General features: G+C 37.4%; 1 protein-coding gene across 1 annotated transcript; it reads left to right on the top strand.

Annotated features, from left to right (window-relative positions):
* Window positions 1-1,752: 1,752 nt before the first annotated feature.
* Window positions 1,753-16,056, top strand: LOC124945901 (G-type lectin S-receptor-like serine/threonine-protein kinase At5g24080). The gene is made up of 5 exons (XM_047486426.1): window positions 1,753-1,849; window positions 12,274-12,472; window positions 13,555-14,885; window positions 14,972-15,152; window positions 15,218-16,056. Exons 1-5 carry the CDS (start codon window positions 1,753-1,755, stop codon window positions 16,017-16,019), a joined length of 2,610 nt encoding a protein of 869 aa, XP_047342382.1. The 3' UTR covers window positions 16,020-16,056.
* The last annotated feature ends 1,189 nt before the right edge of the window (window positions 16,057-17,245 follow it).

The raw sequence follows: 17,245 nt of genomic DNA, 5'->3' as shown, positions 1-17,245 counted from the left end.
GAGGACCGCCAAGAAAATATTCCAGACCGGTATTGACTACCCGGTCAATAACCTCCTTTGCCTCGGACGTACCTTTCAGTCGGATTTCTTCGAAATCCACCTGAGTTAGGTGCTTAAACAAAGCCGAACTGCGACCCATCTTGGAGAGTTTGAGAAAGTTTGAGGAATAGATAACCATTTTGAGAGAGTTCATAAGCTTTAGAGAGAGAAAGCAGATTCGCGTGAGAATGAAATAAAATGGCCGAGAGTCCCTTTTATAGATGCGGTTTGGAAGCCCAACCGTCCCATCAACATTGGGCGGGAATTTTCCCTCCAAAGCAGATGAGCGGCAAACCATGGGCGGGAACAGAATAGGCGCCAAACCATGGGCGGTAAGCCGGGGGGCGGGAGTTTTGGGCGGGAAATTTCCCTCCAAAACTTTTGTTTACGCCATTGATGACACACTCTTCTTTTTGAGACTGATTGATGGTGCGGTTCCTAAATTTAACCGGTTATTTAGAGTGAGCAGAGTTCTTCCAATCTTTTGAGTTTTTGAAGCCAGATAGGAACGCGGTTGTTTTTTAGATGTTAAGAAAACTCGGTCATTTAAACTGAAATGAGATTGAATTCAAGAAATATTGCAGAGAGAAGACCGACAGATAAATCGGTATTGAAATAAGCATACATAAACAATGGAAAAGTACAGTCTATGGAAGAAACATTCTGGAAATTCTTTCCTCCACCGAATCCTTGTCAAGGATGTTTGAAGGGGCGGCCGGTGTGCCCGGTCCAAACTCTGGCCGGTATGAGAGAATTAGTTTGCTGATGTGAGGTGCAAAACCAAGACCTTTCTTGGTTATTACCATGGATTTCAGACGTTGGAAGATGACCGTGGACCAATTGATGGCCTTGTTGCTAAAGATGTTGGTCAACGTGTTGTAGGTATTCTTTGAGTACCGCTGATTAGGGGACTGACAAAGAATGGACCGAGTGACGATCTCAAGAAGAAGTTGGGCATGTCTCCCCAGAAGGTTTTTGGGCCCATGGTCTTCCACCGGTTCCATGGTTTCAGAAAAGACAAGTGAGTAATAGAATTCGTCAAGCCCCTCCAGAGGTGGAAAATCGGAGAACCCTTCTGTGGGCAGGTTGAATAGAGTGGCAAACTCGGCTTCATCGAGACAGAATGTGTGGTCCCTCACCGTGGAGACAATGTAATTGCCTCTAATACAGGCGCTTCTGAAGAACGCTTTAACGTCCTCAGTCAGAATCGGACCGGATTCTTCGAGGAATGGTCGAAGGCCGGTAAGAATGAGTGATTCGAACATGAGTTTCTTTGCGGGCAGCCCGTCCCATTCCTCCATGCATGAATCGAAATCGATGCTTAAGAAATTTCCCAAGGTTCGGCTCGGCATGATTTTAAGCTTTGATATTAGAGAGAGAGAGAGAGATTTTATGATTTGAGGTGTGTAGATTTCATTAGTAAAACTCTCCTTTTATAGAACCGGTTTTGGAGGGAAAGTATTTGACAGTTTTGTCTTTTTAGAGAATAGAATCTTTATATTTCCAAGGTCATTGGGAAGAGTGTGCTTTTTGACTATTTTCGGTTCTTGAGGTAGGTATTAGTTGAGAAGTAACCAAGGTAGTTGGATATTAAATGTTCAGGTGGTTGGGGGTTATCTCATTAATTAAGGATCCCTTTTTCATTAATTGCAATCACATAACCGAGATTAATCAAGGAAGACCGAAAGCAACATAGATAATGCCGAAAAAGGCATGAGTAATAACGAAGAAAGCATAGAATCAAAAGGAACCGAAGAAGACATAGATCAAGCCGAAACGATCAAAGATAGGTTGGATAAAGATGCATCCGGTGCATGAAGCAAAACGACCGGGTGCAGGAAGGGGTGACTTAGTGTTCATGAGAGTTGACGACACCGTTGCGGTTAATGCGGCGGTTTCTTCTCCTCCAAGCTCTCTCGAACCGCTCATAAAAGGAGTCGGTTACTTCTTTAGTCAGCACTTGGGCTTGGTTCAAACCTTCTCCGGGACAGGTTGGAACACCAAGCTCCACAAGAAGACAGCTTAGTTGGGGGATGAAACCGACTGATCGGATGCCAACCATCCAGATAAGGACGTCAAACAGCACCCTGGACCAGTTTACCGGTGTACCGGTGATTATAGCCGCCATCATGTTGAAGGTCGAGGTATTGTAGGTATTTGTGACATCCTTTCCGAAGATGCTCTTACCGATCACATCATTGAGAAGCTGATATTCAGCTCTCAAGTGCGATTTTGTACCATGATCCTCAACCGGTTCGTCAGACCGTGCGAAGGCGATGGAGATCTCGGCCTTTATGTCTGCTGGAACTTCTAGATCTGTCAACCCGTGCTTTGGCTGACTAAAGCACCGCGCGAAGTCCCTTTCGGTGAAATCAAAGACGATACCTCCCACTTTAGATTGAATGTGAGTTTCAAAGTGGGGGGTCCCTCTGAACACCCTGGCGTGATAGAAGAACTCCAGAATGGATTCAGGATAGATGGTGTGTTTGTCGTCTAGGAAGTACCGAAGGCCGGTATCTTCCAGGGATTTGATTATCTTATACACTTCATAGTGTTCTGTGCTTGAACAGGATTGAAAATCAACCTGAAGGATGTTGGGGAACTGAGACATTTTTTTTTTTTGCCTTTGTAAGAGAATGATCTTTTGTCTTGTGAGTGTTTTGGTGAATGTTTGCTTCACTTAAATACTAGTTTGGGGATTATCCTATTGTCCAGGTATTAAATGGGATGATACCTATTAACTGCAGGATAAATATGTATTGCATGAAATAGGTATGTTTGCAGTCTAGGGTGTTGGTCATAGACCTGGACTGTGAAAGATATCAACAGATCTTCACGTCTTTTTAGGTGTGACCAGTTTACTTTGAAAGGGCAATGTTTCAGAACAGATATCTTTAAGCACTGATAACTATTCCACTTCTGTTTGGAATTCAAATAATCTAGGGTGACCTGCTTCCAAACCGGTCAGTCATCAGTTGTTCATCCCGATGCGGTTATTTGGTGCATGCACCAAGTAGCCGGTCGGTTTACTCTATCTGATGAACTGGGCGGTTCTTCCATAGGTAACTTGAAAATTTGAGGTCCAACAGTTTAGGAGGAACTACCGGTTTTATCTGTCTGAATCGGTTTCCTTTTAAGAATCCTTAGGAAGGATCTGACTAATGTCGGTTAAACCGAGAGTAAGTCTGAATTGAAAAAACTTAGCTTCCTGTAGAGGCTTCGTGAAGATATCGGCTACTTGTTGGTCGGTCGATACGTATTCCAGCCGGATATGCTTCAGCGTGACATGTTCCCTGATGAAGTGATGCCTTATGTCAATATGCTTGGTCCTAGAGTGGAGAACCGGATTGTAAGTGATTGCCATGGCACTTGTATTGTCACAGAAGATCGGGGACTCTTCGGCTATGACACCGAAGTCCTTCAGCTGTTGTTGGATCCAGAGGAGTTGAGAACAACAACTTCCGGCCGCCAAGTATTCAGCCTCCGCGGTTGATGTGGCCACCGATGTTTGTTTCTTGCTGTGCCATGACACTAGTCGGTCACCTAGGAATTGGCATGTACCGCTTGTGCTTTTCCTATCAATCTTACACCCTGCATAGTCTGCATCTGAGTAACTTGTTAGATTAAAGGACGAGTCCTTTGGGTACCATAGGCCGACATCAGGTGTGCCCTTTAGATACTTCAGTATCCTCTTTGCGGCTGTGTAGTGGGATTGTTTTGGATTTGCTTGGAATCTCCCACACACGCCGACTGCAAACAGAATGTCCGGTCTACTCGCTGTCAAATATAAAAGGGAACCGATCATGCCCCGGTATGCGATCTGGTCTACCGATTGGCCCTCATCATCTCTGTCCAGTTTAATCAATGAGCTCATTGGAGTAGCCGCCGAGGAGCAAGTGTCCATCCCGAACTTCTTTAGTAGCTCCTTGGTGTACTTAGGTTGGCTAATGAATGTTCCTTCTTTGAGTTGTTTGACCTGAAGACCTAGGAAGAAACTTAATTCTCCCATCATACTCATTTCAAACTTGTCAGTCATCATTTTTGAAAATTTATCACATAGCTTAGGATCAGTGGAACCGAAAATGATATCATCTACATAGATTTGAACAAGTAGGATATGTTCCTTCTTTTCAAATTTAAACAATGTTTTATCCACCGAACCGATGGTGAAATCATGTTGTAATAGAAATGCGGTTAGTGTATCATACCAGGCTCTAGGTGCTTACTTTAGACCGTATAAAGCCTTGTTTAATCGATATACATGGTTTGGGAATGCAGCACTCTTGAAACCGGGTGGTTGTTCAACATACACTTCTTCACGTAGGTCACCGTTCAGAAATGCACTTTTAACATCCATTTGAAAAACCTTAAAGTTTTTGAAAGCAGCAAAGGCTAGAAAAAATCTAATGGCTTCAATCCTAGCTACAGGGGCAAATGATTCTTCAAAATCAATGCCTTCTTCCTGTTTGTAACCTTGTGCCACTAATCTGGCTTTGTTCCTCGTGACCAAACCGTCCTCATTGAGTTTGTTTCTAAATACCCATCTTGTTCCTATGACCGATTGATCTTTCGGTCTAGGGACTATGTACCAGACTTTACTACTCTCGAACTGGTTTAGCTCTTCTTGCATTCCCAAGATCCAATCCGGATCTGACAATGCTTCATCTATTCTTTTCGGCTCAATCTGGGATATAAAAGCGGAATTAAAGTATCCTTCCAGAAGTTGACCCCTAGTTCGAACAGGTTCTGAAGGGTCACCTATAATTTGCTCAGGAGGATGTTTACTGTTTCTTCTGAGGTTCAGTTCAGGAATGTCTACCAAATTACCGTTTATTTGATCAAGGCTAGACATGTCGGTAGGCTGAACATGATTGTCAGACCGACCGACTTCCTCGGATTGGACCGAAGTGTCAGCTTCCTGTTGTGGAACAGCTTGATCCGGCTGGGTTTCAATGTTACCCATTTGGTAATGGACAAACCGCCTGAAGACTGGAGTCTCATCTTCACTATCAGAATGAATATTGTTATTTTCCAATCTGTTGTGTAGATCAAAGCATGAAGCAGTATTACTTTCAACCGATTCATCGAAAATAACGTGAATTGTTTCCTCCATGGTTGCAGTTCTGTTATTGTATACTCTATATACTTTACTTACTGCTGAGTATCCTGGCATAATCTCGGTATCGGTTTTTGCATCAAAAGCAGTGAGTTAGTTCTTACCATTTATATGTATATAACACTTACAACCGAAAATCCTGAGGTACTTAAGTTTGGGAACCCTGTTAAAATAAACCTCATACGGTGTTTTGTTGTGAAATTTGTTTATTAAAGACCGGTTTTGTGTATAACATGCAGTGTTGATAGCCTCAGCCCAAAATTTCTGAGCAATGCCAGAATCGGCTATCATGGACCGTGCGGCTTCCTTGAGAGTCCGGTTTCTTCTCTCGGCCAGGCCATTTTGTTGAGGAGTCCTAGCACTAGACAATTCGTGTCTAATGCGGATTCATCAAGATATGCGGTTAATGTACTATTGGTAAATTCGGTACCTCGATCACTTCGAATGCTATTAATGCGAGTTGATTTTTCATTTTGCAGGCGCTTAAGAAGTGTAATCAGGTTTGATACGGTTTCACGTTTAGATGGTAGAAATATTACCCATGTAAATCTAGAATAATCATCAATAACTACCATGGTGTAGAGCATACCTCATAGGCTAATAACCTGAATCGGTCCAAATAAATCCATGTGAAGAAGATCTAAGCATCGGCTAGATTGGATATTTCCTTTACTCTTAAAGGTTGACCTAGTTTGTTTACCCATTTGACAGGCTGAGCAAACCTTATCTTGATTAAATACTATATCAGGAATGCCCTCAACTAGCTTTTTACCGCGAATGTAGTTTAAAGTTTTCATGTTTAGATGGTTTAGTCTCTTATGTAGGGGTGGCAATTTGAAACCGCCCCGCTGAAACCGAGCCGAACCGAACCGATTGGTATGGTTTTTCCCCGCTTTGACTGGGGATCGGGGCGGATCGGGGAAAACCCGAAATATGTTGACCGGGGTTCGGGGCGGGGATGGTATTTACATGCACCGAACAGATCCCCGAACCGAACCGAACCGATAAAATATAATTATATTTATTTAATAAAAATATATTAATTAATGAAATCATTAATTAATGTCATCATTACTTTTCTCTTTTTCATTGAAAATCTTTTTATCTTCCATCATTTACACGCTATCTTTAATACACAACGTCTCTAATTATTTTTTACTTTTTATCTCTTCATCTTCCTCTCCTCTTCCTCAATCCTCATTATCATTTCTCTCTCTAGAATTTATTTTAATTTTAGTTACATCTTCTTTATTCTACATACATGATCCATGATTCTCTCTTGAATCTTGAAGGTGTTTTCAGTTTGAAGGTTAGTTAAACTCTTTGCTAATATTATTTTACTGTTTTTTACTAATCAATATAAACAAAATGGCATCACGTCTTTTTGTAGGGTGTTTTCTATATTCGTCTTTGTCTTTCACAATCTTTGTTACGTCTTCTCTCGACTTGACGATGATATTTTCGATTTTATTTAAATATGTAATATATATAATAATACTTCATTTTATTTATTAATATATTTTTTTTATTAATACAGAATGTGATCCTAACCATAACCATTGAAGAATGAAGATGAAGAATGGAGATTTAATTGGATTGAAGAATGAAGATGAAAAATGGAGATTTAGTCCAATTAGAATTTTTGTTATATTTTGAAACATTATTATTATTGGAAGTTTATTTGTTTTGGTATATAATACTTTAAAATTATTATTATTGAATATTATTTTTGTTTGGTATTTAATATTTTGATAATTTATAACTCTAAATATATTAATTATTTTATTTTATTTTATTTTATTATTTATATTTTAAATTTAAATTGTTATTCGGTTTCGGTGCACCGCGGGGAAACCCCGTACCCGATCGGGGCGGGGATGGTTTATATTTAAAAACCAAATTGGGAATCGGGGCGGGGATCGGGGCGGGGTGGGTAAATTCGGGGCGGGGATGGTATTGTCATTCACCGAACCGAACCGCCCCATTGCCATCCCTGCTCTTATGCCACAGCCAGGTTTGATCAGTCTTAGCTATCATGCATATAGGATATTCTACTCTAGTTTTCCAGTCTACCTTGTAAATGTTACCTATCCTATTTCCGGTTAGCAGTACAATACCTTGAGAGTTCTTAACTAAGCATGCATGTTTAAGAAATTCTACCGTGTATCCAGCATCACACATCTGACTAATGCTAAGTAGGTTAAAACGTAGGTTTTCCACTAGAAGTACATTATCAATAGTTAGGTTACCATGGACAATCTTACCCTTGCCCACAGTTTTACCTTTTGAGTTGTCACCAAAAGTGATTAAAGCACCGGTTACTGCTCTGATATCGGTTAGCATATTGCTGTTTCCGGTCATGTGCTTGGAGCAACCGCTATCCAAGAACCATTCAGAGTTTCCTAGCCGTTTCTTTGGATCCTGCAAAATGTACATATTTACAACTATTTGGTACCCACATTTACTTGGGTCCACATGCGATTAGTCCCTTTGGTATCCAAACCTTGATAAACCGGACGGTCTTCTTTGCTAGGGTTTTAACTGTCCTTTTAGCACTCGGTCTTGTGTATCTCGGTTTTTCTACAAAGGTCTTAAATGGTGATGGTCTTCGGTTTGGTGATCTTTGGTTTGACCTACGCGGTTCAGAAAAGGCTTTCATATGTTTGAGGATTTCGGCTTTTCTTTTCACAGGGTCAAGCCATTTCTCAGATTCGGTTGGACCAACATAGTCGTATTTTAGCTTTTCTTCCCTATAGTATGCGGTCTCCTCTTCTTCAGCGGTTCAGGAGCTTTTAAGGAATTTTATAAAGGGAAGGTTACCTCTTGTAGACCTTACTTTCTCTACTGGTTTTCGGTCTTTGTAGCTATCCTCAGTGTATCCTAGGCCAAGCTTGCAACGAGGATGTCTGTAATGACTACACATTTTCTTTACTATATCACTAGATCTCTTATATGCGGCCATCTTATATTGAAGTCGGGCATTTTCTTCCTCGGTTAATTCTCTAGTCGGTTCACTGGATTGTTCGGTCTTAGGATCTAATTCGGTCTCTACAGTATGTGTATCATCAAGTTGTACGACCTCCGGTTCGGTTATAATGAGTACCTCTGGTTCTGTCGGAATGGGTACTATGGGATCGGTTCTAATGTTGAGGTGCTTAGGTAGCATGGCTAGTAGGTTCCTATATTCTTCTATCATGTCATTCAATGCATTGTATAATTCATCTTTAGTAAATTCTTCACAAGGAGAGTCAAATACCTGTTCCTCATTTGCCATGAGACATGTGAGTTCATCATCGCTGTCACTGTGAGCCCACAAACTTCCTCCATCGTCGGCTATCAGTGCTTTCGGTACCTCACTTCCTTCATCGGTTTGTTGATAATTGTTTCGGTCATTTTGATAATCCGGTTTCTGGGTATCCCTTCTCGGTTTCTTGCATTCCCACTTAAAATGTCCCAAACAGTTACAGTTATAACATCTTACATTGGATTTATCACCATAGTAGTTGTTTGTCGGTTGGCTTCTTTTCATGAACCTCCCAAACTTCTGTGCAAGCATTGTCATGGCATCCTCGGTGAACTGTTCGGCGGTTCTGATCGGTACAGGTGCAGGTGCCGGTATAGGTGCAACCGGTTCTGTAGATGTGATTAGTGCTCTGGTTGATGTTGAGGCCGAGACTTCTTCTTCAGTCCTAGATCTCATTTCGAACTCATATGCCTTAAGATCTTCGAATACATCGTGTAGTTTCATCTTACGTAGGCTCTTTGATTCCATCATTACCATTGTTTTTATGTCCCAAGTACTTAGAAGAGATCTCAAAGCTTTCATAATTACCTCTTTGTTGTCATACTTCTTGCCCAGAGTTGCTAACTCATCTAACACACCAGTGAACCGGTCACTGTATTCCTTCATGGTTTCTCCCGGTTTCATTTTGATGCTTTCAAACTTCTGTGTAGCCACCATTATCTTGTTCTCCTTTGTTCTTTCATTTCCCTCAAAGATCTGGATAACCGTGTTCCATGTCTCCTTCGCGGTTTGACAGTCTCTGATCTTGCAGTATGTGTTTCTGTCCACACTGTTGGAGATCCGGTTTCTAACATGATTATCCAGGTTGTTTCTTCTTCTATCTTCAGCCGTCCATTCCTTTCTGTCCTTATCAATGAATATCGGTCCTTCGGTCAGAATGGACTCCATTTCATCATCCAAGGTGACTAAGTGCAGGTGCATGCGTGCCTTCCAGTTGGCAAAGTCATCATCTTCTAGCATTGGAGGCCTATCCTAATACATGCTTGCTTGAGTATTGAAACTAACTGCTCTGATACCAATTGTTAGGATCTAGGTAGCCGCTGGAGGACCGGGGGTTGGACCGGTTAGCGGTTCTCACTCGAAGGGTGGTGGTTAATCCTGTTAGAGATTAACACCGGGGTTTGAATACTACACAACCTGTCACAAACCCTTGAACTAGGTTCAAGCACGGAAGAGGTTTGCTTTCAGGTTGAAGCAGCACACTTGTATAATGGACAAGGCCGGTTTCGGATGATGGAGGTTTGAAAAATGGTGGGTCGGTTTCGGTAACCTGGTGGTTCGGTATGGATAATATAGAATCAGTTTAGAGCGGTGTAGTTAAGTTAATGTAAATCGGTTAGACAATGGAGCCGGCAGAAAGTAAATAACAAGACCGATTTTATGGATGTTCGGAGATAAACTCCTACGTCACCCCTTCCTCTCGAAACCGCGAGAGGGATATTCACTAAGGAATACAAGTACAATCCGATCGAGACTTATTTCCTGCTCGATGACACTCTTACAATTAGCACCGAAATTGTAAAACACACACTTTAACTTTAGCACTTAGGTTTTCTTAAAACAGCACAGTCTTATCACTTGTAGAGTAAATGCTCTTAGAATTTCTCACTTGTTTCACTGTATATCACTTGTCCCACATTTACTCTTCTTCAATTGCCCCTTTTATAGGTGAAATATGCCAACGGTCATATTTCACTACCTTGAATCTGATTGGCTGATCAGAGATGCAGAAGTTCAGTGATTCATTGATTCAGAACCTGCGGTCGTTTCCTCAGACCTGATGGTCAACCTCAGACTTGGCAGTCTATTCTTCCGGTATGTAAGACAGACCTGCTGGGTTTGTCTTTTACTCAATGTAGGCACTGTCTGTTGGACAGTTGTCTATACTTGGAAGATCTCCTTTCTGACTTATCCCGAAGTGGAAAGATCCAGCAGGACTGTCTTCTGCAGCCTGCAGACTTTCCTCAGACTTGTATGGATATGGGAGTGTTCAGTCTGTTCCTTTGGTATCATTCTCAGCAGATACCTGAATTGTCTTCTTGTACTGGTCGGTCATTTGACTTAACCGAATGGCTTTCGGTATGAGTGATGTAACCGGTCTTCTTCCGGTTATTCCTCTGCCTTGTGGCTGATCGGCTGTTTGATGTTTCCGGTTTTAAGCTTTGGTCGATCCTTTCTTTGTGCGGTCAAGTTCCAGGTATTCTTGGTCGGTTTACTAGCTTGACCGGCTAGTTTTCTTAGCTGGTTCTTTTGTTTGTCCGGTCCGGTTCCTTGTTCCTGCATGGAAAGTTTATTTAAGTTAGGTTTATTTGAACCAGTCTGATTTTATCTAACAAATACCTTTGAAGTATTACATTGTAAATCACGAAGTATTTTTATCAATATATTATTTCCTCTCTCTAAAGTTCTTGTGTTTATTCAAGTGTTTATTTAAGTGTTAATTTGAGTAAGGCTGACTAGTTATTCAATCTTGCGAAGATCATAACTAGTGTCGCACGGATCGTTGGTGAAAAGACCAAGTCCATGACAAAATGCATGGGCTACATACTAGTTTTTATAATATCCGATCCTTCTCCACTATTGAAACTACATTTATTTTTTCTATTTTTCATATTTTCAAATGTTGTTTGGGCTCAAATTTTTGGATTATTTTCACTCTATGGGCTAAACTACCACAATCTTATACATGACTTTCCCATGAATGGACAAATATTTATCTTTTTATTTAATATAATATTTTTATTTTCTTAATTAGTTTAACATATTTATAAAAATAATAGCAATTCTTTATTCTGATTTTTTCAACTATTCTCATGTATCACAAATTTTTTAAGCCATTCAAACATTCAATATTTTAAAACGTGTATATCTAGAAAAAAAATACTTAATTTAAAACAAAAATACGTTCAAAATGTTAAATAATACACAAAGTTATGTCGTTTCGAAATTTTATAAAACATAAATAATATAAAAAAAATGTGGTCACATGGGATTAAACATATAACCCGCAAACAACATAAATAATATCAAATTTATCTATATTCGGATTTTCTCAAATCTTGTCTGAGATTATACTTTTTTTAATAACCCAACCCACCTTTACCAAATTTTTCGAAAAATACTCATTTAAAAAATGTACGTTTAAAACATCTTTAAATATCAATCAATTTACAAACGTAATAAATTAATTTAATAAATTATAATAAGAAGAAAGACATTTTGTCCATGTGAGAAAATACTCAAATAAATAAAATTAAGATAATTTGAGTTCTTATGACATAATTCAAAATTCGAGTCTCATTCAGTGAAAACAACTTAAATTCGAGCCTCAAATAATAATTTAGTAATTTTTAAATTATTTTTCATTTTAATCAATTTTTAAATTACTATTTTTTTTTTTGGGTTGTTGCAAGAGATAAATCAACTTTTTATTATTTTTGTAATAAAAAATACCTAAAAAAACAAATGTTAAATACAATGTTTATTTTGGAGAGCGACATTGCTTCATCATCATAATTCATTTGACAAATATGTCTATATAACTCCATGATAAGAAATCCACATAAATTTAAACACGTGCCCCCATATATATATAAATAAATCCCATGATTCAATAATTGATCTAGACCGACCATAATCTTCAACGTTCTAGCTCACCCACCATGTCCACCTGGCACGACAAAAAAAAAAAGGAAACCTTAGTGATTTATATCTTTTAACATGAGCTCATTATAGTATTTGACATCTTTGGCAGCTATGAATATTTCTCTCTTTTCTAAACTAATCATGATTATGTTGTTTCTTCTTGTTCTAGCTAAGCTACCCACATCTGTGTATGGCGGGATTTCATTAGGATCAAGATTGTTAGCTAAACAAGATAACACGGCATGGCTGTCTGATAACCGCACTTTTGCGTTTGGTTTCGTTTCAAGTGGTACTAATGGTCGTTACTATCTCGCGGTTTGGTTTGCTCAACTTCCCGGGGATCGCGATCTCGTTTGGTCAGCTAATCAGTAAGTGTTTGTGTTACTTTAACTTATAATTAACTTATGTTATTTGAAGATTTGGTAATTCAATAATGATTGATAGAATTGTTAAATTATTTGAGATTTGGATTGATTTATAAAATAGTTCACAACAAATAAGTGGAATAATGAAATTAGAAAGGAATCTGCTTGGTTAGAGTTATTAGTTATTTAAAAAAAAAAAAAAATTTGATATAGGTTTATGAAAAGTTGAGTTATTTGTGAGAAGACATAAAAAATATTAATATTTTTCTTAAAAATTATTTTAAAAAAATAAATAAATAATATATTATTATTATTTTTGTTAATAAATTAATTGAGTTGATTAATGAAAATATATGTGAGATTAAAATAGTTATAATAGAGCTAGAGTTTAGCTCAAAATATTGATAATTGTAAACGCGCGCTAAGATTGTATGAAGTTTATTTTAAAAAATATTAGTTATATATTATTATTATTATTATTATTTATATAATTAAATAATTTTATACCTTAACTATTTTTCAAAAATTATATAATTAAATATAACATTAAATAATAAGTAATGAAATTATAAAAAATTATATTTATAAAATTAGTTATATATATTAATTCTTTTATTTGAATAAATAATCACTTTTATTTTGTGTATAAATATAAATTATTATTTTTTCAAAATTATTTATAAACTCGTAATATCTAAAATATTATTAGTGTACATTTAAAATGATAAAAGTTTAACAAAATAGGATTGTTATTCTACTTTAAAATCTTTAAATTGTAAAATTAAATTTCAAATTTTAACAATTTTAAATGAGATGGTAGTAAATTATTTAATAACCCAACCAATTATTCAAATAGAAAAAATGCCTTATTCAAAAATCTTTATTATTGAATGAAAAGTTATATTTTATTTGTTTATTTAAAATTGTCTTTTGAATCATGATTTGAATAAAGTAAGTGATTAATGATTGATAGAATATTACATTATTTGAAATTTTTTGCAACTCTAGTTTAAATTTCAAATAAATTTTGATATATCTGTATTTTGCCAATAATTTCTTCTTCTTGTTGTCATTTTTCTAACTAGAAACTCCCCTGTAAGCAAAGACGCCATATTAGAGCTCGACACAACCGGAAACCTCCTCCTCATCGACGGTCGCACCACCGTATGGACATCCAACACCACCACCGGCGATGTTACACAAGCGGTTATGTCAGAAAATGGAAACCTTATTCTCCACGGTTCGAACAACCGAATAATATGGCAAAGTTTTTCTCATCCATCCGACACTCTTCTCCCCGGCCAACCACTAACAGTCTCTTTAGAACTCACCTCCCAATCCTCTCCTACTCACGGCGGCTATTACACTTTAAAAATGCTTCAACAACCCACTTCATTAAGCCTAGCTCTTTCCTATAACATCCCCCAAACTCAGAACAATTACTCATACTGGTCTGGTCCTGACATATCAAATGTCACCGGAGAAGTTATCGCAATTTTGAATGATGCCGGGAGTTTTGGTATTGTCTATGGTTCATACTCAGATGGAGCTGTTTATGTTTATAAAAATGATAATGATAATGGAAGTCTATTCATGGGTACAAACCAGAGTTATAATCGGGTAAATACAATCAGAAGAATGACACTTGAAGGTAATGGGAATTTGAGATTATATAGATGGGATGAAGATTTTAATGGGTCACGACAATGGGTGTCGGAATGGGCTGCGGTTTCAAACCCATGTGAGATTGCTGGAATTTGTGGAAATGGAATATGTAATCTTGATAAAAGCAAGACCAATGCTTCTTGTGATTGTTTACCGGGATCATTTAAATATGAAACAGAGTTACAATGTTATTCGAATTCCTCTGCCACTGGAAAATGTGGTCCAAACCATGAGAATAATCTCCAATCGCAATTCAAGGCTGTGACAATACAACAAACGAACTATTTCTTTTCCGATTGGTCGGTTATTGCGAATTACAGCGACGCAGAGATGGTATCCAAGTGCGGGAATATCTGTGTAGAGGATTGCGATTGTGTGGCTTCGGTTTCGGGTTTGAACGAGGAAAAAGCTTATTGTTGGATATTAAAAAGTTTGGAGTTTGGGGGGTTTGAGGATACGGGGGCGACCCTGTTTGTGAAAGTGGATAAGAACGGTTCGGGTCGGGATGGTGATTATAATAAGCATGGGTTGTCATCAAGTGAACGAAACCGACTTGTGGTGCTTCCTGTTGTTTTGAGCATGGGAGTTCTTATTGCTCTTTTATGTTGTTTGCTTTATGCTAATATTCATAGAAGGAGATTGTTAAGGAAAGCACTTGAGAATTCGTGGATTCAAACGGGTGCTCCCATTAGTTTTAGCTATCGTGATTTGCAGGGAAAGACAAACAATTTTGCTAACTTGATCGGAACGGGTAAGTTTAATCGATGTTGAACCGCAATCGCGGGAGAACGATATCGATATCCATATAATAAAACAAAACGTATTTGCTTTTTGTAGGTGGTTTTGGGAGCGTTTACAAGGGGAGTCTAGGAGATGGTACATTGATTGCGGTTAAGAAACTTGAAAAGGTTTTACCACATGGGCATAAGGAATTCATCACCGAAGTTAACACTATAGGATCGATGCATCACGTGAACCTCGTTCGCCTTCGCGGTTATTCATCGGAAGGATCACACAGGTACGTGTTGTCGACGTTTGTTCATTTGAAAACACTTTCTATATTTAAAACACGGATTCATGTAGGCTATTGGTGTACGAGTTCATGAAGAACGGATCTTTGGATAAATGGATATTTTTATCGAGAGATTGTCGTGACCGGTTGTTGGATTGGTCAACTCGCTTCAACATAGCTGTGGGGACTGCAAAGGGTATCGCGTATTTCCACGAACAATGTCTAAACACAATAATACATTGCGATATAAAACCGGAAAACATTCTCCTCGACGAGACATTTTGTCCAAAGGTTTCGGACTTTGGTTTGGCAAAACTAATGGGAAGGGAGCATTCACATGTTGTCACAATGGTTCGTGGAACAAGAGGTTACTTAGCACCCGAATGGATAAGTAATCGTGCAATAACGGTCAAAGCAGATGTTTATAGCTTTGGGATGCTTCTATTGGAGATTGTGGGTGGTAGAAGAAACCTAGATATGTCTTACGGTCCGGATGAATTTTTCTATCCCGGATGGGCTTTTAAGGAAATGTCGAATGGTAGGGCATTGAAAGTGGCGGATAGACGGTTAGGAGGTGCGGTTGAAGAAGAGGAGTTGTTGAGGGCTCTAAGAGTAGGGTTGTGGTGCATACAAGATGATATTTCAATGAGACCTACAATGGGAGAAGTGGTGAAGATGTTAGAAGAGTCAGTTGAGATAAACATGCCACCAATTCCTCAAACTGTGTTAGAGTTGGTGGAAGAAGGACTTGAGAATGTGTATAAAGCAATGAAAAGAGAGTTCAATCACTTCAACTCAATGGAAACTACAACTACTACTATGCCTTCTAATTCCCATGCTACATGTAGTTACTCTACTATTTCTCCAAGATAACTTAACAATTTATACCCAAAAGATTGGAACTTTGTCATCCATAATAAGTCTTTTTATATCTATATCTATATGAAAGTGTCTCTCCTTGCTACAAAAGTAGAGCACCTCAAGCATAATATTTTATTACATGAATGAAGGGGTGCTTTTTAGGTGTTACTATTGATAATAACACTTAGTTTGAGATTTTTTTTTACATTGTTGGAGTGGTTTGTCATACTTCTATTACCAAATTCAAATGAGTTTGTATTTGGTGGTTAGATATGGTTTATTAAAAAAAAAAGCTTTCTGGAAGGAAATTTAAGTTTTATAAATTTATAATATTATTTAATATCTAGATTTTAATATAGTTTGATTATTTTATTTTATTTGATATTTAATTTTGTATTGTAATTTTTATTTGAATTAATGATAATTATTATTATTATTTTAGAATGATGAGTTCCGATTCTCTTATGGAGTGCGGATAATCCTGCAGATTAAGTACATAATTCACAAACACAGTTAACGCTAAGAACATTAGAGATGTTGAGGACATTAGAGATATTGAGGACATAGAAATGTTGATATATACCCATATGGTTGGTTGCCTTTAGCTAGAATAAAGGATAAAAAATAGTTGGGAGTTCTTCTTCTCCTTTATTATATTTAATATATATATATATATATATATATATATATATATATATATATATATTTAAGTAAACTTATCTTAAAGAAACCTGTTTAGATGGATTTCATATTAATATATTATCTTGTTAATTGAAATAAATCTAATAAGAGTGCATTTCAATAATCTTATAACCACATATCTTTAAATATAATATGAAACTAATGATAATTATGTATCTTATTGAGGTCAATTTTAAATTTTTAACCTATTATTTTAAATCTCACCGCGTAAAATTTTGTATTATTAAGATTATAGAATTTTCTAGGGTCAAGGGTTCACGTCTTCACCTTGATCCTTTTAAAATAATAATAATTAAAGGACACCACTAATTTTAATTTTTCAAGTACACAAAGAATTTTTTTTAATTTTTTTTTAAAATTTTCTGTATTTTATTTGTATCTTTTTCTATAACTATATTTATCTTTTATCAACTTGAAGAATTAAATCATTTCTTAAGTAGACATCAAAATGTGAATTTGTTTGATGTTGGTGGGCCACTTAAAATCAGTATACCGAGTTGCAGGTTGGGGATTTAAAATGCCACACACATATTTTG

Source organism: Impatiens glandulifera, chromosome 1 (assembly GCF_907164915.1).
Source record: "Impatiens glandulifera chromosome 1, dImpGla2.1, whole genome shotgun sequence".
Taxonomy (NCBI): domain Eukaryota; kingdom Viridiplantae; phylum Streptophyta; class Magnoliopsida; order Ericales; family Balsaminaceae; genus Impatiens; species Impatiens glandulifera.
Note: the sequence above shows the minus strand (reverse complement) of the source record. Positions and strands in the feature narration are given on the sequence as shown.